Source organism: Thermobia domestica, chromosome 12 (genome assembly GCF_964235325.1).
Source record: "Thermobia domestica chromosome 12, izTheDome1.hap1.1, whole genome shotgun sequence".
In the NCBI taxonomy this organism is placed as follows: domain Eukaryota; kingdom Metazoa; phylum Arthropoda; class Insecta; order Zygentoma; family Lepismatidae; genus Thermobia; species Thermobia domestica.
In genome coordinates this window covers 233,216,451-233,241,561 of record NC_137465.1, presented here as the reverse complement: position 1 = coordinate 233,241,561, position 25,111 = coordinate 233,216,451, and the positions used below count along the sequence as shown (strand labels likewise).

Below are 25,111 nucleotides of genomic sequence, written 5' to 3'. Positions count from 1 at the left end.
AATTTAAGAAAGGCTATCAACCTCGTGCTTATATATTAAAGAAATCTGACGGCACAGTTCTCACTGATACGGATAGCATCCTAAATAGATGGAAAGATTTCTTTCACGATTTGCTTATCAAGCAACCAAAAACTAGTGAGCGTGGAGAAAAGGAGATACACACCGCAGAATCGTATATTCCAGAACCCAACCGAATAGAAGTAGAAACCGCTATAAAGAAATGTAAGAAACACAAATCTCCGGGTGTAGATGAAATTCCGGCTCAGTTAATTTTAGCTGGAGGCGAAAGATTGTGGAACAAGATACACAAACTGATCCTCCTTATCTGGAACAAGGAAGAATTGCCACAAGAGTGGAAAGAATCAATCATTGTTCCATTTCACAAGAAAGGCGACAAAACTGACTGTAATAATTATCGAGACATTTCTCTTTTGTCAACATCCTATAAAATCCTTACAAATATTCTGTTAGCAAGACTGACCCCATACGCAGGTGAAATTATTGAAGATTATCAGTGCGGATTTAGACGAAATCGATCAACTATCGACCAAATATTTACCATTCGCCGAATACTCGAAAAAAAAGTGGGAATTCAGTGGCCCGGTACATCAACTATTTATTGATTTTAGAAAGGCGTACGACTCGGTTAGGAGAGAAACATTATACAACATTCTTACAGAACTTGGAATACCGAGAAAGCTAATTAGATTAATTAAGATATGTTTAAATGAATCCCAAAGTAAAATCCGGGTAGGTAAATTTTTGTCCACGAGCTTTCACTTCGAAAATGGCCTGAAACAAGGAGATGCGTTGTCGCCATTATTATTTAACTTCGTTCTGGAATACGCTATAAGGGAAATCAAAGATAGCAACCAGGGCCTATAATTGAACGGTATTCACCAGGTTATGCCATATGCTGATGATGTAAATTTAATAGGGGATGATAGGAGAACAATAGAAAGAAATGCAGGGATCTTATTAAACGCTTGCAGGGACTGGGTTTAGAAGTGAATGCAGAGAAAACTAAATACATGGAAGTGCGTCGGGACCGTAATACTGCAAATTATGGATGCGTTAAAATATTAAATAATACTTTTGATAAAGAGGATACTTTCAAATACCTAGGATCAATATTAACAGAGTAAAATCATATTCATGAAGAAATTAAATGTCGACAAAAGCAGGGAATTCGTGTTACTATTCGGTTCAAAGTCTCTCATCGGGAATTCTGTCGACGAATTTGAAGCTTAGAATATATAAAACGATAATCATGCCTGTTGTTCTGCATGGTTGCGAAACATGGTCGCTTACACTGAGGGAAGAACATAGACTGAAAGTATTTAAGAACAAAATCCTGAGACGAATATTCGGACCCAAGAGGAACGGGAATGGCGGAAACTTCATAACGAGGAACTACATAACTTATACGGTTTACGCAACATTGTTAGGGTCGTCAAGTCTAGGAGGCTTAGGTGGGCAGGTCATGTAGCTAGAATGGAAGAAAGTAGAAACGCTTTCAAAGTCTTGACTGGGAGAGCAATCGGAAAACGACCATTAGGAAGACCTAGGCGCAGATGGGAGGACAATATTAAGATGGATCTCGCAGAGATAGGAATACAAAGTAGAAACTGGATGCAGTTAGCTAAGGATAGAAGTCACTGGAGAGCTTTTGTGAACGCGGCGTTGAACCGCGGTTCCATAGGCCATAGAGTTAGTTAGTTAGTTAGTTAATAATAATAATAATAATAATAATAATAATAATAATAATAATAATAATAATAATAATAATAATAATAATAATAATAATAATAATAATAATATTTGGTCTAGGAATTAATTCGTGCGGTTGGTACGCACACATTGAAGCTGTAGTACAAACACAAAATACATAAATACCTTAAGAAAAATATTGTCCATCGCTAGCCACCACTTTCGCCCATCTGTCAGGCAATGTACGGATTCCGTGGCGAAAGAAGTCCTCATCCTTGGAAGCGATCCAGTCAGAGACCCATGTTTCGATATCTTCTGAAGAAGTAAACCGCTGTCCAATCAAATCGTTGTTCATGCAATCGAACAAGTAGTAGTCCGAAGGAGCAACGTCTGGTGAATACGGCAGGTGGGGTAAAACTTCCCATCTGACATTTTCTAAATAGGTTTTGACCGGTTTTGCGACATGTGGGCGAGCGTTATCATGTTGAACAATAAGTTTATCATGTCTGTTCTCCCATTCTGGTCGTGTTCTGGCCAGAGCTTGCTTCAAACGCATTAATTGTCGTCGATAACGTTCTCCATTCATAGTTTCACCCGGTTGCAGCAGCTCATAGTACACCACACCTTTCATATCCCACCATATGCACAGCATAACCTTTGCACAGTGAATATCTCGTTTTGGTTGTGATGGACCTGGTTCACCTGGTTTCACCCAGGCCTTTTTTCGTTTAGGGTTCTCGTAATGGATCCACTTCTCATCACCCGTAATAATTCGATGTAGAAACCCCTTTCTGCTCTGTCGTTGAAGCAGCAATTCGCAAATGGTTTTTCGTCTTTCAACGTCTCTGTCTTTCAATTCATGTGGAACCCAATGTGACATCTTTTGAATCATTCCCATGGCTTTCAAGCGTTTGAAGACTGTTGTTTGATCAACGCCTAATGCTGTTGCAAGTTGTTCCTGCGTTTGACACGAATCCTGCTCGAGCAATGCTGTCAATTCTTCGTCTTGAAATTTTTTTAGGCTGTCCAGCTCGCTCTTGGTCTGTCAAGCCGAAATCACCACTTCTAAACCGTGCAAACCACTTCTGACACGTTCGCTCAGCTAGAACATGGTCACCATACACTTCCACCAAAATACGATGACTTTCAGTCGCACTTTACTGCATGTTAAAGTAATGCAGCAGGACACCCCGCAAAAACACTTTATCAGGCACAAATTGCGCCATGTTCACTTAACTACAAACTGGTGTTGTTGACACTTTAATCCACTGCCCTATACTACGAACGATACGCGATGACAGGGGTTTGCAATACATGTATGGATACACGGAACTGTGGGACGCTCCGTTCGTTGCGCCATCTCTTGTCCACCCGCACGAATTAATTCCTAGACCAAATAATAATAATAATAATAATAATAATAATAATAATAATAATAATAATAATAATAATAATAATAATAATAATAATAATAATAACTTAATTCCAGTTCAACGATGCAAAAGCTATAATTTCGATCCTAGCCTAATATAATCATCCATCTTTAAAGTAGGGATGCAAATAACTGGTTCATCGGTGCGGGCGAGTATTTAATATCATACCGAAGGTAAGTAAATGATTTCTATTGTGAGATGTGGGCTAATAGTTTTTTTTTCTTGGGCTAGTAAAATTTTGTTGCTTATTTGCATGCCTGCTTTAAAGGATGTTATCTTTTAATTAATTTCCACTGGTCATTTTATTTTAATTTTGTTCCCTATCTTTTATTTATCTTTCATTATTGCAGAAAGAGACAACGGTCTCCTTTTTGTCACAACATTTTTTTTATTTGAAATTATAGTAAAAGATTTGTGTCAAATTATGTGCTTATTGAAATTGTTTCATCAGACTGATTGCCGGAAGAAAAAAAATATGTTGTATATAATGTCACTAAATTCGATTACACTGTTCCGATGTGTTCTTCACAGAGAAAAAAAAATATGTGGCGTACGTAAAAAAACGTAGATTAATGTGAAAATCCTGAATTTCTGGGCTTAACGTACGACTATAGGCCTATGTAACATCTTGCAGGAAATTTATAAGTGAAAACGTATGTTTCATAATACTTTCCATATAAGTGTTCCATCTATACATCCTTTCTGTAATAAAGAACAGTTTAAAGGCAGTAAGACTCTCACAAACAGATGTATGTACATAACGTATAGCTGACATACGGAAAACTGTTAGATGTCAGATATCCTGCAGTGGCATGCTATAACATATATCAAGAAAAAAAAGAACTACATATGCAGCATATGAATAACAACTCCGTGCAGATTTTCGTAGTAAACATACGAATTCCGTATATTTGTACATATACCGCTGTCTGGATAACGGATTTTTCTCAGTGTTTCATTAATGATTAAAAATAGCGGAAAAATGACTCTTTGCTAAAAAGAGTATTGAACCTGGTTATAAACAATAATAAAACTGTCTCCGTCTGCACTTTGTGAAGGATTTTTGTTTGGCAGATACCAATGCAATGCAATTTTTGTCTGTACGTCGCATGTTTGTCATGTATAGTATTGCGCAAGAGACCAGAAATAAGGTTTTCTTTTCTCGTAAAATTTTATGAAAGTCTTATCCCGTCTCAATTCCGGAAGAATTGTTTCTAGTCCTCATCTCGTCTCAATTCTGGAAGAATTCGTTCTATTCTCATCTCGCCTCAATTCCGGAAGAATTGTTTTTACTCTTATCTCGTCTCAATTATTCCAGAATTGAGACGATATAGGGGTTTAACACAAGAAACAATTCTTCCAAAATTGAGACGAGAAGAGATTAGAATTCTGGAAGAATTGTTTCTATTCTCATCTCGTCTCAATTCCGGAAGAATTGTTTCTATTCTCATCTCAGCTATATTCTGGAAGAATTGTTTCTATTCTCATCTCGTCTCAATTCCGGAAGAATTGTTTCTACTCTCATCTCAGCTATATTCTGGAAGAATTGTTTCTAATCTCTTCTCGTCTCAATTTTAGAAGAATTGTTTCTTGTGTTAGACCCCTATATCGTCTCAATTCTGGAAGAATTGCTTCTAGTCCTCATCTCGTCTCAATTCTTTAATAATTGTTTCTATTCTCATCTCGGCTATATTCTGGAAGAACTGTTTCTAGTCTCATCTCGTCTCGATTCTGGAAGAATTGTTTCTAGTCTTATCTCGTCTCAAATCTGGAAGGATTGTTTCTAGTCTTATCTCGTCTGAATCCTGGAAGGATTTTTTTTCTAGTGTTATAACGTCTTAATTCTGGAAGACACTTTTACACTTTTGGAATTAATTCTGGAATTACACTTTTGTAGTGTTATATCGTCTTATTTCTGGAAGAATTGCTTCTAGTGTTATCTCGTCTCAATTGTGGAAAGACTGTTTCTAGTGTTATATTGTCTCAATTCTGGAAGACTTGTTTGTAGTATCATCTCATCTCAATTGTGTAAGGATTGTTTCTCTTCTCATCTCGATTCCCACGAACCTTTTCATGTCTCGTCCGGAAATTTTTCTCGTCTCTCTTTGCTAATTCAGGGGCAATGTTGGCACAGTGGTAGATCGCTTTTCTGTGTTGTGGGGGGCTCCTAGTTCGATCCCCGGGCAAATAAGTTTGTCGTGGACAACATCGTTTTCGTTGGTTTTGTCGGGGCCCTCGTGTTTCCTGAAGAGAAAAAGAATCTAGAGTGGAAACAGACGTGGTTTTGCTCGAAGTTCGTCCGAAGTAGAGTAACAAAAGGCGCGCCATAATACGACTGTGTCAGAAATATATTTCCAATTAGAGCAAAGAATTTTGGCGGCGGAAAATACAAAGCGAATGAAAAATATTAAAAACTGGATGAAACCGGATTTTGAGAGGATGTGGACATCTGAGACGGACGAACACGTTCTAAATTATTTTTTAAAATATCAGATTGATGGACAATCTCAGGAAATTCTGTTCAATTACTGACCTATATTTTTGTATCGCATTAAGTTTTGTAATTTCAATAATAATCAATTTGAACTGCCCATGTAGAGTTTATAATAAAAAATATTATATATAAAGAAAAATATTATATTATATATAATATTATATATAAAGAGAGGCGTTAAAATATTAAATAATACTTTTGATAAAGTGGATACTTTCAAATATTTAGGATCAATATTAACAGAGGAAAATCATATTCACGAAGAAATTAAATGTCGACTAAAAGCGGGGAATTCGTGTTATTATTCGGTTCAAAATTCCTTGTCGTCGCGAATTCTGTCGAGGAATGTGAAGCTTAAAATATACAAAAAACGATAATCATGCCTGTTGTTCTGTATGGTTGCGAAACATGGTCACTTACTCTGAGGGAAGAACATAGACTGAAAGTATTTGAGAACAAGATCCTGAGAAGAATATTCGGACCCAAGAGGAACGAGAATGGGGAATGGCGGAAACTTCATAACGAGGAACTACATAATTTATACGGTTTACCCAACATTGTTAGGGTCGTCAATTCTATGAGGCTTAGGTGGGCAGGTCATGTAGTTAGAATGGAAGAAAGTAGAAACGCTTTCAAAGTCTTGACTGGTAGACCTATAGGAAAACGACCATTAGGAAGACCTAGGCGCAGATGGGAGGATAATATTAAGATGGATCTCGCAGAGATAGGAATACAAAGTAGAAACTGGATGCAATTAGCTAAGGATAGAAGTCAGTGGAGAGCTTTTGTGAACGCGGCACTGAACCTCCGGGTTCCATAGGCCATAGAGTTAGTTAGTTAGTTAATTATATATAAAGAAATAAATTATTGCCCGAAATATAATTCTTTCTAGATTATTCCGAAGCTCCCACATTAATTTTGGTTTGAGCAAAGAACAAATGAATTTAATACATAGACTGAAAATTATGTGTTGAAAAATTTACAGTACGCAGTTCGTTCGAAAAGTATTGGGTCCCTCTAAAAAATTTCATTACGTTGACTGTAATGGCACATTATATTCCTTCCACATTCTCACTCCAATAATTCTTCCATCATCATTCACTTGCCTTAATTATAGTCTCCCTTAGCTAAAAACACATAATTGTGGGACGTTAAACTCAAGTGTTTTATTTCATATTTTTGCTAATTTTGGAGACCTGAGTTCTATTTCCGATGGGAGGTCTTGGGTGCAAGAGACCCCAGGTCGATTCGCTGTTGTGGAAGCTCATGTGGCACGGATCTTACATTAAGATATAGTTTCACGTCTTATATAGCTTCACTGCTTAAACGGGACGGTCAACTCAAACTCAGCCAAAACCATCAGAATCCTTCAGCGTCATGAGAGGTCCACGAAGGGTGTGGTATAACAACCATTTAGACCATATTTATTATTGGAATATATTGTGTAATCACTTACGCATTTTTAAACTTTGATAAATACTGTTCATTGTGTTCATACAATCACTTGATCAATTTATAGCTTTTATACTATCAACAATTTACTCTAAAACAGTATTTAATATCTAAGACTTGATTGAATAAAGGTATTGGGATTCGATTGCCATATGTCCCTGTTCGGGCTTAGCCATATATGAGGGTATCCGGGTTCGTTCCCTGTGGGTTCCTCTTTGTGTAAACAGATTTAATGGTATTGCGTTTCATCCCTGAACGTCCTTGTACTGATTCATTCAAGTAGTGCGTTGCGTTCTCTTTGGTTGCTGGAATCCCACTCCTCGCGCCCTGTGTGAGTACTACTCTCTTTTCGCACAATGGACGCGTATGAATACCCTATTAGAACGAAAGATAGTTCCGACAAAGCACTTAATTTTTAGGTAGTTGCTTTTCTGATAAGAATTGGTTCATTAATTATCACATGATTGAAAGCATATTAACCACATTTAAACACATGGCAATGTGAATAATCAGTATTTATCACAAAATATGCAAATTATAGCATATAGTCCGGTTCTGCCTTTCAGCCTCGTAATTCAGCTTGAGTATGAAGGGTAAGAGAGCTAAGCTGAGCCGAATTTTTCTTCCATATTAGGCCATACAAAAAGAAGAGTGGATGAGCAACCACACACACACACACACATAGAAATAGTTGTTAGCGAGAAACTTCGCAGCTTTGTGATTCTAAGAGTTTTGTCTCGGTGCGCACTGATTCTACGAAAATCTCTTCCATATACGACGGTTGTTTAAAAGAAATATAACGAATACGTTATAGGTGCCGTCGTGTCGTCCAAAAGACCAGTGAATTTTTTCGTTTCCTCTCGAAAATAAGACGAGAGCTGCCATGTTTATCGTCTCGCCTAGAACTTAAAAATATGACGAAATTGATCAACTATCGAACAAATATTTACCATTCGCCAAATACTCAAAAGAAAATGGGGATATAATATCCCGGTACATCAACTATTTGTCGATTTTAGAAAGGCGTACGACTCGGTTAGGAGAAAAACATTATACAACGTTCTTAGAGAACTTGGAATACCGAGGAAGCTAATTAGATTAAGATATGTTTAAATGAATCCCAAAGTAAAGTCCGGGTAGGAAAACTTTTGTCCACAAGCTTTCACGTCGAAAATGGCCTGAAACAAGGAGATGCGTTGTCGCCATCATTAAACTTTGTGCTGGAATACGCTATAAGGGAAATCAAAGATAGCAATCAGTGCCTAGAGTTGAACGGTATTCACTAGGTTATGGCATATGCTGATGATGTAAATTTAATAGGGGATGATAGGAGAACAATAGAAAAAATGCAGAGATCTTATTAAACGCTTGCAGGGACTGGGTTTAGAAGTAAATGCTGAGAAAACTAAAATACATGCAAGTGCGTCAGGACTGTAATACGGCAAACTGTGGATACGTTAAAATATTAAATAATACTTTTGATAAAGTGGATACTTTCAAATATTTAGGATAAATATTAACAGACGAAAATCATATTCACGATGAAATTAAATATTGATTAAAGGCAGGAAATTTGTGATACTACTCGGTTAAAAATCTCTTGCCGTCGCGAATTCTGTCGAGGAATTTGAAGCTTAAAATATATAAAACGATAATCATGCCTGTTGTTTTGTATGGCTGCGAAACATGGTCGCCTACTCTGAGGGCAGAACATAGACTGAAAGTATTTGAGAACAAGATCCTAACCGAATATTCTCACCCAAGAGGAACGGGAATGGGGAATGGCGGAAGCTTCATAACGAGGAACTACATAATTTATACGGTTTACCCAACATTGCTAGGGTCGTCAAGTCTAGGAGGCTTAGGTGGGCAGGTCATGTAGCTAGGATGGAAGAAAGTAGAAACGCTTTCAAAGTCTTGACAGGAGGATCAATCTGAAAACGACCATTAGGAAGACCTAGGCGCAGATGGGAGGACAATATTAAGATGGATCTCGCAGAGATAGGAATACAAAGTAGAAGCTGGATCCAATTGGCTAAAAATAGAAGTCAATAGAGAGCTTTTGTGAACGCGACATTGAACCTCCGTGTTCCATAAGCCATAGAGTTAGTTAGTGCACTGTCTGTATCACTTGTATTACTACTGTTGTAGAACGGTTTAGAAATGTGTTGTTTTTCGGTGTTTGTGATACAGTAGCGTTGTTAATTTACGACACTTGATGACAAATGGGGTATTGTAAGTTTTTTGGTTTTATATGTACATTTGAAATATGTTATAACATTACGTAGTGCTGCTTAAAAGAATACAACTTTATGTCGAGTTGGCTACATTGTTAACCTAGTGGTATCACAGAGTATGCGAAATAATGTCTCCCTGCCGATGTTCGCATTGTACAAAATTCCAGCGGTTTTGTTCATTAGTTTAAAAGTTATAAGGTCATATCAAAATAAATATTCAACCCATAGAAAAATTATTTTATACTTGAAGCTTCTAAGTTCACAAAGTTAACAATAACTATCAAATAAAATGATAAATTAGAATTGTACATTGCATATACATTGAATTGTACATTTTATGATAATGGCTTCGGGTCAGAAACATGGACATTACGCAAAAATAATGAAAAACCATTGGAAGGTATCGAAATGTGGGTGTGGAGAAGAATAGAGAAAATTAGCTGAGTCGAGCATAAATAAATAGAAGGTCTTAGAAATAGAGAGGGAGGAAAGAAAAAATAGATATTATTACGAAGAGGAAGAGAAACTGATTCGAGCATTGGCTAAAAAGGAACTGTATCAAGAGGGACGTGGTGGAAGGAAAGAGAGGGAGGGGGCGAAGGTAATTACAATAGACAACATTAAAATAAAAAAATCGTAAGGGAAGAGGTTAGCAGAGCATGGAAGGTCTTAGCTTCGCCAAGGGACCTGCCAATAACGGGACATTATAAGTTATAAGAATTCGTATATTTTTTTGCCTTATTAAAATGCATAATTAATATTACCGTATTTGTATAGCTTTGCCTGTTTGAAATTCTCATCTATTGTGTATGATATGTAATTCGCTTGAAATTTTATTTTCTCTTTTTCGGACAAATGTTCAATCTAGAGCGATCCACAGGGCCAGCTTAGGGATAGTAGCCAAAATTTTCCGAAATCCGGGTTCCGGAAAATTTGTTTTTCGGAATCGGAAATTCCACTTTCCGGATAACGGAAAAATTCCGATTTCGAAAAAATCCGGAATTCGGAAATATTCTGGAATTCGGAAAAATTCTTTAATTCGGAAAAATTTCAATTTCGGAAAATGTAGGAATTCGGAAAAAATTCGGAATTCAAAAAATTCCGATTTAAGTTTCTGGAAACCGGATAGTAAAAATGCAGAATTGGCCATCCGTATTGCAGTCATCCAGGATCAGTTTTGGTGCGCTAACCTCAGTTTGAGATACGTTTGTTGTAGATCTACAGTATTTACGTATCTAAAAGGGATTTTTTTTAACTACTAAAGAAGCTTAACAGTTGATAACACTTGGTTAGTTGGTGGAACCTGTCGTGAACAGCACATACCATAAGGAAGTTAGGAAACTAAAGGTATGATTAAAAAAAAATACATTTACACGTAACAAAGATAAATTTACCTAAAACATCTCCCAATTAAAAAAAAAAAAAAAAAAGCTATTCAGTGCGGTTTTGACTGCCCATGTTCTGTTTTTGTTCCTTGGAACTTTCCAGAACAGTAACTAACATTTTTAAATTTACACAGCTGATTTAACGACTAAAGAGAGAATACACCATTGTTGGGTTTTTGAAAAAGGGTAAGCTAACCACTTCTTATGGATACACAGAACAGTGTGTTTACCACAAGGCGTATTCGCTTTTCGTATCCAATGATTAGCTCTGTGTGAAAGGCATTACTTTTTAACTAACTAAAATGAATATATAATTACAGCGAATGCTAAAGGGAAGGGAAATGTATAAAGAAAATTATTTTTAAAACATGAAATAAGTGAATACAAGGTTAATTTGGATGAAAGTTTAGAACAAAAGTCCCACCTTGACTATTAGCTTCCCGGAATTCTCCAAAGGATGAAGTAAATTTTTAATTAGGTTCAAAGGAGGTTTGTAAATTAAAAAAAAAATAATAAAAAGTGCAAACTTCTTTTCTCGTACTTGTATCTATAGAGAAAGCTCTTTTGTGGAGTAGATTTTCCCTTTAGGAAGGTAAAATGTGGAGAAAGTTCAAGAGAAAGAGCAAAAAGCCAAGAAAAAGAAACTCTTCAAGTAATTGAACGCGGATAAAAAGTCAATGAATCTTGAAAGGGCAAAGCAGATCTGTATTGATTATTACAAAGGGTGAAATACTGTTAAAAAGGATCTTCAGAACAGGATATTGGACCTTTAATTAGTTTCAAAACTCTTTGATGAATAGCCTTAGGAAATGATTTTAAAAAAATATAATCTTTTACTTTACTGTTCTCGGAATGACTTCCGTTTAATGTACTTTTATGCAATCGGTTTATTTATTTGATTGCATTTTCTTTCTGGAAAGCTTCAATTTTACTTCAATTAACCAATGTTGCTAGTTATGTATAAAATTGTGAAATTTATTAGATGTAACAAACTTAATTCATATTTTGTCTATAAAAGATTATTTTAATTCTGAAGATAATATTCGCGATTTCCTCAGAAACAGAAATTTCAACTTTGGTTATTTTTCACTTCTTCGAAATCAGCTCATTATGTTCTTTTATTATCTGATTATGTCAAAAAGAAAGGTGTAGTTAATGTTCATTTATAAATGGAAATGTTATCAAATTATGTGTTTCTTTGTTTTCCAATAAAAACTGAAGATTGTGATACGTAAAATTTCATGAAAAAGATGCCAGATATCATCATCATCATCATAGGTATTCTGTCATTATTGGCAGATCTCTTGCTTAAGCTAAGAAGCTTCCATGCTCCACGGTTCTCCGCTAACCTCTTCGTCTTCATGTACAATATTTCTGTTTCTGTTTTGATATCATTCATTAGTTGTAGTTTCTACGTCCCTCCCTCTTTTCTCTGCTACCGTATCCTCTTAGCATCGCACTCATGATACAGTTCCTTTTTAGTCAATGTCCCAACCAGTTTTCCTTCCTTTTCTTAATAATACCTAAAATTCTTCTTTTCTCCTTCACCATTTCTAGCATTTTCTCATTCGTTCTCCGCTCGAATTAGATAATTCTCTTCATTCTTTTCCACACCCACATTTCGGAAGCATCCAATCGAAAGATACCTCGTAGATTTGTCGTAATTTCAGGAACGACGCTGGTCATAGAACATTCCACGCTAACGTCGTATTGTTAAAACAAACCTAAACGAAGAATATACCAATAAGGGTATCATGATCTCCGAAATACAGAAGATACTAAGTATCTTCCATTATACTAAATTCGATATAACGCATGATAAATGTCATATTGTAATGTGATACATCCAGATGTGTACCCAGAAAATTTTCTTTGGAGTGGTCCAAGCTTTGGGAGGATGCAATACAACAAGCCACTACGGAACTGTTTGATTTAATTTAACATTAGTAAGGCTCCCTGGTTAGCAGAAACGGTTCTGGATTTACATAATTTGTATCCCCAAAATTATTTGAAACTCCAAATATGCTGTTTTATGTTAGATATAAGTAAACGTGATTCTTGCTATATTGAAAAAAATACCGCTATTATTAATTATCGATACTTGACTAATAGGATTAATCTATTCTCTGTTATTCACCTTTGGTGAATGTTAGCCTACTATTGAATTAATTCTGGTATATCACCAAGAAAGAAAATGAACAGTGACTATGGCTTAAATTGTCGTAGGATGTCCCGGTTTCTAGAATAAGACAACACAATAAAAACTAATTGTGTTAAAACAAACTCAGTTTTAACGTAGACCAGTGGTCTCAGCATGACAACCACTTTTGCGTGTTATTTGAACATCGAGGGTCCAGTATTATGGTTAACACAGGCCAAGTGTAACCGATTTGATACAAAAAATTGGTGTTAACTGGTGTTAAAGCAAACAATTAACAAGTGTAAAATTTTGCTATCTGAATTTAACAACACCGCGGGCATAAATTTTAACCCCTTCTCTGTTAGGATATGCAATTTAATAAAAATGGCGTGACAACAACCCAGTTCGAGGTAGGTGTAAACTACGTTAATAAAATTCATTTCAAATGGTTCAGCCATTTTTCGTTATAATAGACAACGTATTTTTCATTTATATACTCTGTAGATATAGATTAATAGTATTGTTACTGTTTTGTTATTTATTTATTCAAGTTATTTATTGATACAAAAATTTAGGTGTTATGTTTAATGTTTAACAATACCTAGCATTTTCTATGTTATCAACAGTCAAGTAGCGAATTTTGTGTGTAATATTTATGCTACATTGAACTTAATGTGTCACGCTAGTAGCAAATTAAGCATGAATGCTAAAAACATTGTTCAGTTTCGTTCTCAAGAGATTTTCTTTCCTATCTTTCTATTATTTTGTCAAAAGCTAAAAAAACACTGGCACTTGACTTTTGCATGTATAGTGTTTAATATTTTTCCCCGTATACTTTTCTCAACGTTTAAGTCCTTTAGGCTAAAGGAGAGGATGATTAATGAAAATAAATTCTAGTTAAAGTAAAATTTTAATTGACGCTTAACGGGAATCGAACACGAGGCTACAAGAACCAAAAACGCACGCGCTAGACACTAGACCAGCAGAAAACACATACGTTTTACTAACAGTATCATACAAATTGTCCGAGTGTATAACGACGTTTTGTCGTTCTCATTTCTGTTCCGGTCATACTGGGACAAAAGTATGACTGCTTCCAGGTAACCAGTTTCTTAACCAGCTTCATGACTGCTTTCCAATACCAGTATAATTATAGGGTACTCCAACGGATAAGAACTGACTGTGATCAGATACTTTTTTCTAAAAACGAAGTTCGATTCTCGGCGGGAGCTCATGTGTCTTGGATCCCACGTTAATCTGTCATATAAGTCCATGTCTCATATAGCCTCGCTGCTGAGTCGACGCTAAAATCAAATCAACTACTACAACAAGCATTCTGTAATACCTTCCGAAGTATTCAAACACCTAAAAAAAATGATGTAGTAACTTCCACCAAAAATAGGTTCTAGCAGGCAAAGTAGACTATTTTTGGCATTATTCAGTTTGATCAGTTGCTACATTTGCTAATGAAATGTTGACGTTACGTGTTCTGCTGAAATATATGCAAAGAAAAAAAATCGTTTGACCAAAAATCCGGCGTTAGATACGTTAATTTATATAAAAGTCAGAAAACAGGAGCTGGTTCAGTGAGTTGTTCCCTGTATTTATCGCTAGTTTAGTCAGTTTGTAACGACAATATTACAACCATAGGACGTCAAACTTGTGTTGCGTTCTTCAAGGTTTAAAGTTCTTAACATATTTCGGATTCTATCGAGAATCAAATCCGTGGTGTATATTTCAAGGTGAAGTTTCCCTATCTATTCAAGAAACTTGTATTTCAGCATATAAGAGCAAATATTTTTTGCTAACTTCAATTTCCTGCATTTCATCGCAGTTTATTTTATTATAAGCAATTGCTTCATTCATATTATAGAATTGTTCATAATATTTGTCATTATCTTCGATATTTTCAAGTATGAATGCATTATATTTTTCATTTTTTGATATAACGAAAAGTAATGCCATAGTGACATTTTCCACTATAATCTCTGTTTCGTTAAGAACTAAAAGTGACTATTTATATCTAAACGTGTAACGTGGGTTCCTGTCACCACGGCATGGCGCGTCCTCAGGTTGCGGATCGAGGAGAAGGCCTCTAGATATAGAGGTTAGCTGCGAATATACTGAATAAGCAGTCGCGGACAGATGACTAGGAGTGGTCCTCCAGCTTGGGGGTTTGGGTAAGGCTAACACCCTCATCCTGTAAAAAAAGGTACTTGTTCAGAAACATTCACAAAAGCCTCGGACAAGGACTGATAACTTGGCACGACATCAGCAAAAGAAAATGGACATGAGATTTGGAACATGGAATATTAGAAGTCTTTATAGGGCAGGCGCGTTAAAATCTGTAACGAGTGAGTTAGAGAAATACAGGATGGACTTAGTAGGAGTTCAGGAAGTTAGGTGGGAAGGAAATGGATCTGAGAATTCCGGAAATTTTACGTTCTTTTACGGGGAAGGAAATAAAAATCACCAGTTAGGAACAGGGTTTTTCGTTCACAAACGAATATTACCAGCAATTAAACGGGTTGAATTTGTTACTGACAGACTTTCTTTTATTACTCTTAAGGGACGGTGGTGTGATATTATTGTTTTAAATGTACATGCTCCAACTGAAGATAAGGGTGACGATATAAAAGATAGTTTTTACGAAGAAGTGGAACGGATATTTGACCAACTCCCGCGATACCATATGAAGATTCTATTAGGGGATTTCAATGCGAAGGTAGGACGAGAGGATATTTTCAAACCGATTATAGGGAACGAAAGTTTGCATAAGGAAAGTAATGACAACGGTGTTAGACTCGTGAACTTTGCAACATCCAAAAACCTAATCGTGAAGAGTACAAAATTCCCACATCGCGACGTTCATAATACAACGACTCACCAAAGGTAGTCGTTAACCCTGGTTCAGTTATATCTTTTAGTGACAATAATCGTTTACACCTTAAAATATCTTCCGTAATTATATTCACTAGTATTATCACCTTTTCTACTGAAATTACAAGTCCATGATAAGTATTAGATAATTTATTCGTTGATTCTCTTTTAACGTATATTCACATAAACTGACTTGCAATCAAAACATGTTAACTGAGTATCTATAAACAACTACATAGCAACCAACTATACAATAATGTATATTTCTTATATATATTAAAACATTCTTCTTTTGTTATCTTTAGTTAACATTATATCAGGTATAGTGCTTGTGTAGAAGCACTTTCTGCCCAAGATACAGGTAATTATCGACCGATACAAAGTATCTCGTTGTATAAAATGTCGCCCGATGATGGGACTGAATATAAAAGTTACAAGGTAGCTTGATTTTTATATTTAAGAACCACTGGTCCGTTTATAATGATGGTATTATATTAATTATGTCCTTTACATTTTGATCGCCCCTCGTATATCACTTCATTAAGTTTCCTTCATATAAATATTTATAATAAGTCTTTTATTTCCTTAATATTTATCTTTTATTATGAAAACGTCGTCGCTTACTAATATAATCAATGAAGGGTGCGAAGTCAAAAAATGTAAGAGATAATTACATTTTAAAACACATTACAATGATCAACAGTTTCAATCATTATTAAAAACGGTGATGTTAACAATGTTTGATCTTTCTAGGGCGCATTATATAGTAATTACTTTAGATGGTATTTTAAAATATACATTATATCAATAAGGCGTCATGATACAAAAGGATCTTATTCGAATAACATATAAGGTGGCGCATGTAGACAGTCGTCGGATAATTAGCTTAATAGAATGAACCTTATACTTAACATAATCTTTGACAATTAAGTTTCAACACAAATCAATATAATATAAATAACCTTTGCTTTTAATCAATTATGAATCGAACTATAATTCTTCACATTAATAAGAAAGAATTAAAATCATTTGAAAATTATCATTGGTTGAAACAAACGTGATAAAGTATCTAAAAGTCATAAGGGTTGTTTTCATTATTAATATTAACACATAAATTTGAAGATAAATGTTCATAAGAATCTATAACTGATATGGGTTTGACATTATCGCATAAATTTGAAGATAAATGTTCATGAGAATCTATAGCTGATATGGGTTTAACCCCTACCACATCAGCTGCAGTTAGTTTAAATTCATACTCGTATATGGTTCCAATAAAGTACATTGTACCGCACAATCATGATTATGTCCCGCATTGTTATTCTGTACAGGAATTGTGTCAATATCTTGATTTTGATACGAAGTGCCATCTCTTGAATTACGATTACGTCTATCCATGTAGTTTACTGTATTTCTGGAATTTCGCCATGTATTTCGTCTATTTTTGAATCTACTTTGGTTATATGGTCTGACATAAGGATTGTCACGGTTAATTAGGTTAGGTGGATTCCCAACATATCTTTGTCTATTTTGATCATTCTGATTGTTTAAATTTGCTCGACTTAGGTTATGTTCCGTATCGTTTACATTACGGATATTTAGATTCCGAACAGGTACAAGGTGATCTGAATTGTTTTTAATTTTGCCTAATCCCGCTTGATGATTTAGTGCCTGATATTGAGTTTCATAACATTGGACAAGCATTAATAAGTGATTAAAACTCATGCATTGCGTAGAAAACAGGATTTGTTGTAATTTAAACGGTAATAGATTTCGAATAGATGCAATCACTCTAGATTCCGATTGCAGTGGATTTACGACTTTTAATTCGTTATACGTATTTACAACAAAATCAACAACATATTTGTGCAAGCGAGGATTAAAAGGTTGGTTTCTAATCGTGGCATCTCTGTTTGCAAGTAAAAAGTCGTTTTCGTAATTTGCAATCAGCGCGGCTTTGAATTCCTCATATGTATTGACGTGATCCCGTACTGCTTTAAACCATAAAGAACATGGTGGGAGTAATAAATGAGGGATTAGTTTCATATATTGAGATTTATCTATACACATTATACTGCACTCATCCTGAAATTTTTCTAGGAAAGAAGTAGCATTTTCATTACATTTACCACTAAACTTACTCATGGCACGTATTTCGCTCATCTTTACACTTAACTTTACATTCCTTTCACCATTTCGTGTTCGTGTTGAGTGACAATTTCTACCTACTGCGTTATGCGTGGTTCCACCATCTCTTTTCCGCCCATCTGTATTCCTTGGATGAATTCTTTCCAAAATAATGTCCTCATCGGATGGATTACTTGAAGAAGAGATAACGTAAGGTCCACGTTGATCTGCTGCGGGTGAATGCGAGGTCATCTCTTGTGAACAAGGGAACTCCAAACGATCATTAACCATGTTGTTGTGGTATGCGTTGTCCTTAATCTGTAACGTCCTAATTTCCTCTTGTAAGGTAGATATCAATTGAGTATTTGCACGTATTTGGTTAGAATTATCAGTGACCTGAATCTTTTGCTGACGAACAGAAGATTCTATTACTTCCAAATCCTTTTTTACACAATTGACTTCTTGGATTACATGGTTGTAATTATCCTGGCAATCTTCAGATAATCTTTTTAGCTTTTCATCAAACTGTAACGTGATGTCTCTCACCGCCTGGATAACAGATTGTTTCGTCTCTTCTGATTTTTGATCTAAGTGCTCTAATCTTCTACTCAATTCTTCTGACTTTTGATCTATGTGCTCCAATCGTCTACTTAATTCTTCATATTGTCTACTTGATTCTTCGGATTTCTGCTGTACCGTCTGTTTTAATTCGTTGGACATCTGAGCCAAATTTTGCTTCATGGCTTCTAAATCGTCTTTTCGGCTTTGTTCCTGTCGCTGTAATGCCATTAAAATTTTGTCTTCTAATGTCAACATTTCGGGTGTAATGGGAGCTATATTTTGCTCGTTGTTAACACTGTCAACAGTTTCATTCTCTACTATCTCACCGATCATAATTTTTCTTGTGATTACTCTGCCACTTCTGAGAATAGTTGAGTTCGTATTCATGAACCTTCTTACAGAGGTAAATTCACCCTTACTTTAGACTTCGGGATATGAATTTACAAGAATCCCAGGTGAGGTAAACCAAAAATTTTACAACGACTCACCAAAGGTAGTCGTTAACCCTGGTTCAGTTATATCATTTAGTGACAGTAATCGTTTACACCTTAAAATATCTTCCGTAATTATATTCACTAGTATTATCACCTTTTCTACTGAAATTACAAGTCCATGATAAGTATTAGATAATTTATTCGTTGATTCTCTTTTAACGTATATTCACATAAACTGACTTGCAATCAAAACATGTTAACTGAGTATCTATAAACAACTACATAGCAACCAACTATACAATAATGTATATTTCTTATATATATTAAAACATTCTTCTTTTGTTATCTTTAGTTAACATTATATCAGGTATAGTGCTTGTGTAGAAGCACTTTCTGCCCAAGATACAGATAATTATCGACCGATACAAAGTATCTCGTTGTAATAAATACACTTGGACATCACCAGACGGAAAAACACATAATCAAATTGATCACGTTTTAGTAGATAGAAGAAGACAATCTAGCATAATTGACGTCCGGTCGTTTAGAGGGGCTGATGGTGACACTGATCATTACCTGGTAGTAGCGATAATACCGTTGAATAAAGGTAATACCGATAATACCGTAGAGATTATCGTTGAATAAAGGTAATATTCAATGCCCGAAAACGGAGAGATTTAATTTAAACAAATTAGAAGAGAGCCAGGTAAGAGAGGAATACCAGATTGAAGTTTCGAATAGATTCTCGGTCTTAGAAGACTCGGAGTGCACTAGTGTTGAGGATACTTGGATTGAAATTAGAGATAGCATTAAAAGTTCAGCAATAGAAAAATTGGGACACGCGGAAATACGTAGGAACAAACCATGGTTCGACCAAGAATGCATTAAACTAGCAGAGAAGAGAAAACAGGCAAAATTACGGTGGCTACAAAATCCGAATGAAATAACTACACAAAATTTCGCAGATATCAGGCGGGAAACTTCCAAAACATTTAGAACAAAGAAACGGGATTTTTTGAAAGCTAAAATTAAGGAACTTGAAGATAATAGTAAAAATAAAAATATTCGGGACATGTATAAGGGGATCAGCGAATTTAAGAAAGGCTATCAACCTCGTGCTTATATATTAAAGAAATCTGACGGAACAGTTCTCACTGATACGGATAGCATCTTAAATAGATGGAAAGATTTCTTTGACGATTTGCTGAACACGCAGCCAAAAACTAATGTGCGTGGAGAAAAGGAGATACACACCGCAGAACCGTATATTCCAGAACCCAATCGAATAGAAGTGGAAGCCGCTATAAAGAAATTAAAGAAACACAAATCTCCGGGTGTAGATGAAATTCCGGCTGAGTTAATTTTAGCTGGAGGCGAAAAATTGTGGAACAAGATACACAAACTCATTCTCCTTATCTGGAACAAGGAAGAATTGCCACAAGAGTGGAAAGAGTCAATCATTGTTCCAATTCACAAGAAAGGCGACAAAACTGACTGTAATAATTATCGAGGCATTTCTCTTCTGTCAACATCCTATAAAATCCTTTCAAATATTCTGTTAGCAAGATTGACCCCATACGCGGATGAAATTATTGGAGATTATCAGTGCGGATTTAGACGAAATCGATCAACTATCGACCAAATATTTACCATTCGCCAAATACTCGAAAAGAAGTGAGAATACAATACCCCGGTACATCAACTATTTATTGATTTTAGAAAGGCTTACGACTCGGTTAGGAGAGAAACATTATACAACGTTCTTACAGAACTTGGAATACCGAGAAAGCTAATTAGATTAATTAAGATATGTTTAAGTGAATCCCAAAGTAAAGTCCGGGTGGGAAAATTTTTGTCCACGAGCTTCCACGTCGAAAATGGCCTGAAACAAGGAGATGCGTTGTCGCCATTATTATTTAACTTTGTGCTGGAATACGCCATAAGGAAAATCAAAGATAGCAACCAGGACCTAGAGTTGAACGGCATTCACCAGGTTATGGCATATGCTGATGATGTAAATTTAATAGGGGAGAATAGGAGAACAGTAGAAATAAATGCAGAGATCTTATTAAACGCTTGCAGGGACATGGGTTTAGAAGTAAATGCAGAGAAAACTAAATACATGGAAGTGCGTCGGGACCGTAATACGGCAAATTGTGGAGGCGTTAAAATATTAAATAATGCTTTTGATAAAGTGGATACTTTCAAATATTTAGGATCAATGTTAACAGACGAAAATCATATTCACGAAGAAATTAAATGTCGACTAAAAGCAGGGAATTCGTGTTACTACTCGGTTCAAAATCTCTTGTCGTCGCGAATTCTGTCGAGGAATTTGAAGCTTAAAATATATAAAACGATAATCATGCCTGTTGTTCTGTATGGTTGCGAAACATGGTCGCTTACTCTGAGGGAAGAACATAGACTGAAAGTATTTGAGAACAGGATCCTAAGAAGAATATTCGGACCCAAGAGGAACGAGAATGGGGAATGGCGGAAGCTCCATAACGAGGAACTACATAGTTTATACGGTTTACCCAACATTGTTAGGGTCGTCAAGTCTAGGAGGCTTAGGTGGGCAGGTCATGTAGCTAGAATGGAAGAAAGTAGAAACGCTTTCAAAGTCTTGACTGGTAGACCCATAGGAAAACGACCATTAGGAAGACCTAGACGCAGATGGGAGGATAATATTAAGATGGATCTCGCAGAGATAGGAATACAAAGTAGAAACTGGATGCAATTAGCTAAGGATAGAAGTCAGTGGAGAGCTTTTGTGAACGCGGCACTGAACCTCCGGGTTCCATAGGCCATAGAGTTAGTTAGTTAGTTAGTTTATATCTAAACGAAAAGTAAAATTAATTACATTTAGTTCCAGAATTAAAGATGATGGAAGCTAATGTGCTGACCACACACAAAACAACTGAAATTCATCTCCTTGACCATAGCTAATAATGGACTACAATTGAAGAGAATTCAATTTATTTTTGAGCTGTAAACTTATTCATAGTTTTTATTAATAGTAAAATCTAGAACAGTTTTACGCTTGTAAAATTCTGCTTCATCTTGTTCGCTTGACAATAAATAACTAAATAAATAAATACTTGCAGAATATCGAATCACACTTTAAACTGTAACCATATTTTACCTTTTTACTGGAGTCCTACCTGATCAATGAAAAAATAAAAATATAAAGTAGTAGTACGAAGATTCGAACCTGGGACATCATGTATCAGAAGCAAGCGCTCTGCCACTGAGTCATCGCGATCCCTATAGTTGATTTATGCTACAAACTATCGTATGTATTTTTATTGCAAAATATGATGGTAATGGTTATTCCTATTAATAAAGTACTATTTTTTCTTTTTTTTTTTTAAAAAAAATATAGGTTACCTTATTCATGGCAGCAACGGAGAAAGTGTTCACTTGAGTGGCCAGGAGAAGATGGATGTTTTGAAGTTCATTAGAAGCAAAATTGATAAAAACAAAATTCTGTTGGCTGGTACAGGCTGTAATTGTAAGTACTCAAACATTTCCTATGTTACATTATAGATGATCCCACTTATAACACTAATTGCATTTTATTACGAATGATAATTTATATTTTTATACATGTTTATACTATAATCATTTCTATATAACCAGAAATCTATGTAATCATTTTCTATATTTCGAGAAATTAATATTCCACAAAAACTGAAAGAAAACCTATTTACAAAATACGAAATTAAAATTTCTGTCTAATCATGGAGATCTGTGGTTTGGAAAACCTAGCATCAATTTTTAAAACAATTGAAAGTTCAAAAAGTCGATTTTCAGTTTTCAAAGCCGATTTTTGATTTTCAAAAGCGGTTTTCGGTTTCCAAAACCAAATTCGAATTTTGTTTTTCATTTTCATTGTGCAAACGTTATTTAAAGTGAGTGTAAACGGAGGAAATGAAAGGAAGTAGAAATAATAAACATAAATGCATGAAAGGAAGTAGAAATAATAAACATAAACACTTGCATGTCTGAACGTCTTTTTTATGTGCTACAAAGTTGGCATATGGCAGTAATGTTCTACAACGTATAAACAATTTACATGCATATGAATGGTATGCTTTTTCCGTGCGTGAAAGGCGGCTATGAGGCTGATTTCAGTGCGCGTGAGCCCTGGTTTGAGTTCCAAGGCACAAAGTCCCACGAATATACCCTAAGGAAGAGATGATTAAGGAAAGTGAATGATTATAAAAGAATTGGTGGAATGGTCATGTGAGAGGAAACGTCAGAATCGCGAGAAGAGCCACTGACAAAATGTCCACCATAAACTCATATGACTTGGGATCGAACCAGAAACCCCTCGCGATGAAAGATGAGCTCCATCACTGATCCACCATATCAACTGGAAACGAATGTTTGTGATATGTTATAGCGATTAATAAGCACAATATTTTGTTCCAGTGAGTGAAGCAATATAAAGGAAACTAATCTACAGTGACGAAGCTTATCAAAGGGTTGAACTCTTCAAACGTTTCGTTTTATGATTTTTGCCCCTTGTGAGCTTCAGAAAATGCATAAAAGATAATACTTTGAGGATCTTTTTGTAAGTGTATTATCACATACCAAATATTACTCACACTCAGAACCTACGAGAGAAAATATATAATTATGTTAGTATGCTTGAAACACTATTTCAGGTGAGTTTTTTTTTTTTAAATGATTGAAGTTCCAAAGTAATAAGACATGTAATACATAATGAATTAGTGGAATACATAATGAGTTATTTGTTAATATTCCTGATGTTCAGGTCCGAAAAATGCCGTGCTTCAGGTACGCTGATAACTGGAAACACGAGTTTGGCTTCTAGATAATTTAAAGCCAAAATGATCAAGTGTTATTTGTATTACTATGGTGCCTAGTTTTGAGAGCTGGCGCCTAGGTCAGAAGAAAAATTTTCGAACATTGCTTTTGTTCATGGTTCTCTCTCGGCAGCCTAACCATCTGTCTGCCTCTCTTTGCTATAGCTTTCTTCAACTCCAAACCACTAGTAATCATAAAAGGAAACTTTCGTAAATCAGATGGACAGAAATATTGATTTTAAATTTAATTTTAAAAAAATATGGTTATTGAGGAGGGAATTTCGCGGAGTATTTGATATTCCCGTGTGTGAATTACCGTGGATTAAGGAATATCCCTGTTGTACCCCGCAAGTTTTCTATCTTACTTGCTTAGGGTCATGTGCAATGGAGGGGAAGGACAATTCATTTATGTTAGTTTTTCTTCTAAAAGTGATTTAGTTTTCTATTTAATACTAAGAGTAATTCACCGAAAGTAGTTCATACTGGCTCCTCCTGGAATTCATTGATTGTAGGGAGCATAGTCGGCAATTTTTATTTCTTAATTTTTTTCTAGTTTTTCTTTCCAAAGCGCCACGAGGATCTCATAAATTCCACGAAAAGCTTTCAAGTATTCTGTCATACTTTATTCGGATAGGGGGGGGGGCACAAATATTGACTAAACAGTTATCTAAATATAAGAATGTTTTTTTCTTTTTTCGTTCATTATGGGGTTCGGAAAGAGAGGAGATATCAAGACAAAAGAAGACAAAAGCATAAATAAAGGTTGCCATTACATGATTTGAAGAGGAGGCAGTGGCGTATTTAGTGGGCTATCGGGCTCAAACCCCTCCCCCCGAAATAAATTTGTTAGTTTCTCGCATTCCACGTACAACAATAATCCTTCTTACCATTTCTAAGAATGTCATTGACTTTCCATTTTCTTATGCTCTTTGTTCAGAAATAATACTGTATTTGTCAAATTTCATTCCGTGGAAGAACTTTCTTTCTTTCGTCCATTCTACTCTTCTGTTTCTTTACTTTCTTTCGTTTCTTCTATCATACTTTCGACCGTTGTTAGTTGTGATTCAAGTCGGCCGTCGTCAGTAACACCAAAACTAAGAGGAGCTGATAAGCGAAACTTTAGTTCCACACCAACTTGCACGGATATCAACATAACGAGGCTTCAGTTATTAATATACCAAAGGAATATTTACATCGTTTAGTTATAAAGAAAGATAAATGTTTGAATTAAAGAAAATCAAAGGGGGGGGGGAATAAGTAGCTCGGGAAATTAGATAGACCAAGAGGATACTTCCTTTCTCTTCTATCAATAGAATAAAAGGTGAGATTCACTGCTAATTTTTGTGTGTGTATCATATCACATAAAATTCACCACTCTGCAATTCTTTCCATTAAAATTTCAACTTATGCATAAATTAAAATA

At 35.4% G+C, this 25,111-nt stretch overlaps 1 protein-coding gene across 1 annotated transcript in view; it reads left to right on the top strand.

The window, feature by feature from the left end:
* LOC145665887 (4-hydroxy-2-oxoglutarate aldolase, mitochondrial-like) overlaps positions 1–25,111 on the top strand; it is a 161,894-nt gene that overhangs the window by 6,501 nt on the left and 130,282 nt on the right. Inside the window, exon 2 of the mRNA XM_081732996.1 lies at positions 22,239–22,367. Within this exon, the coding sequence (XP_081589122.1) occupies positions 22,239–22,367 (129 nt within the window). The remainder of the gene's footprint in view (positions 1–22,238; positions 22,368–25,111) is intronic.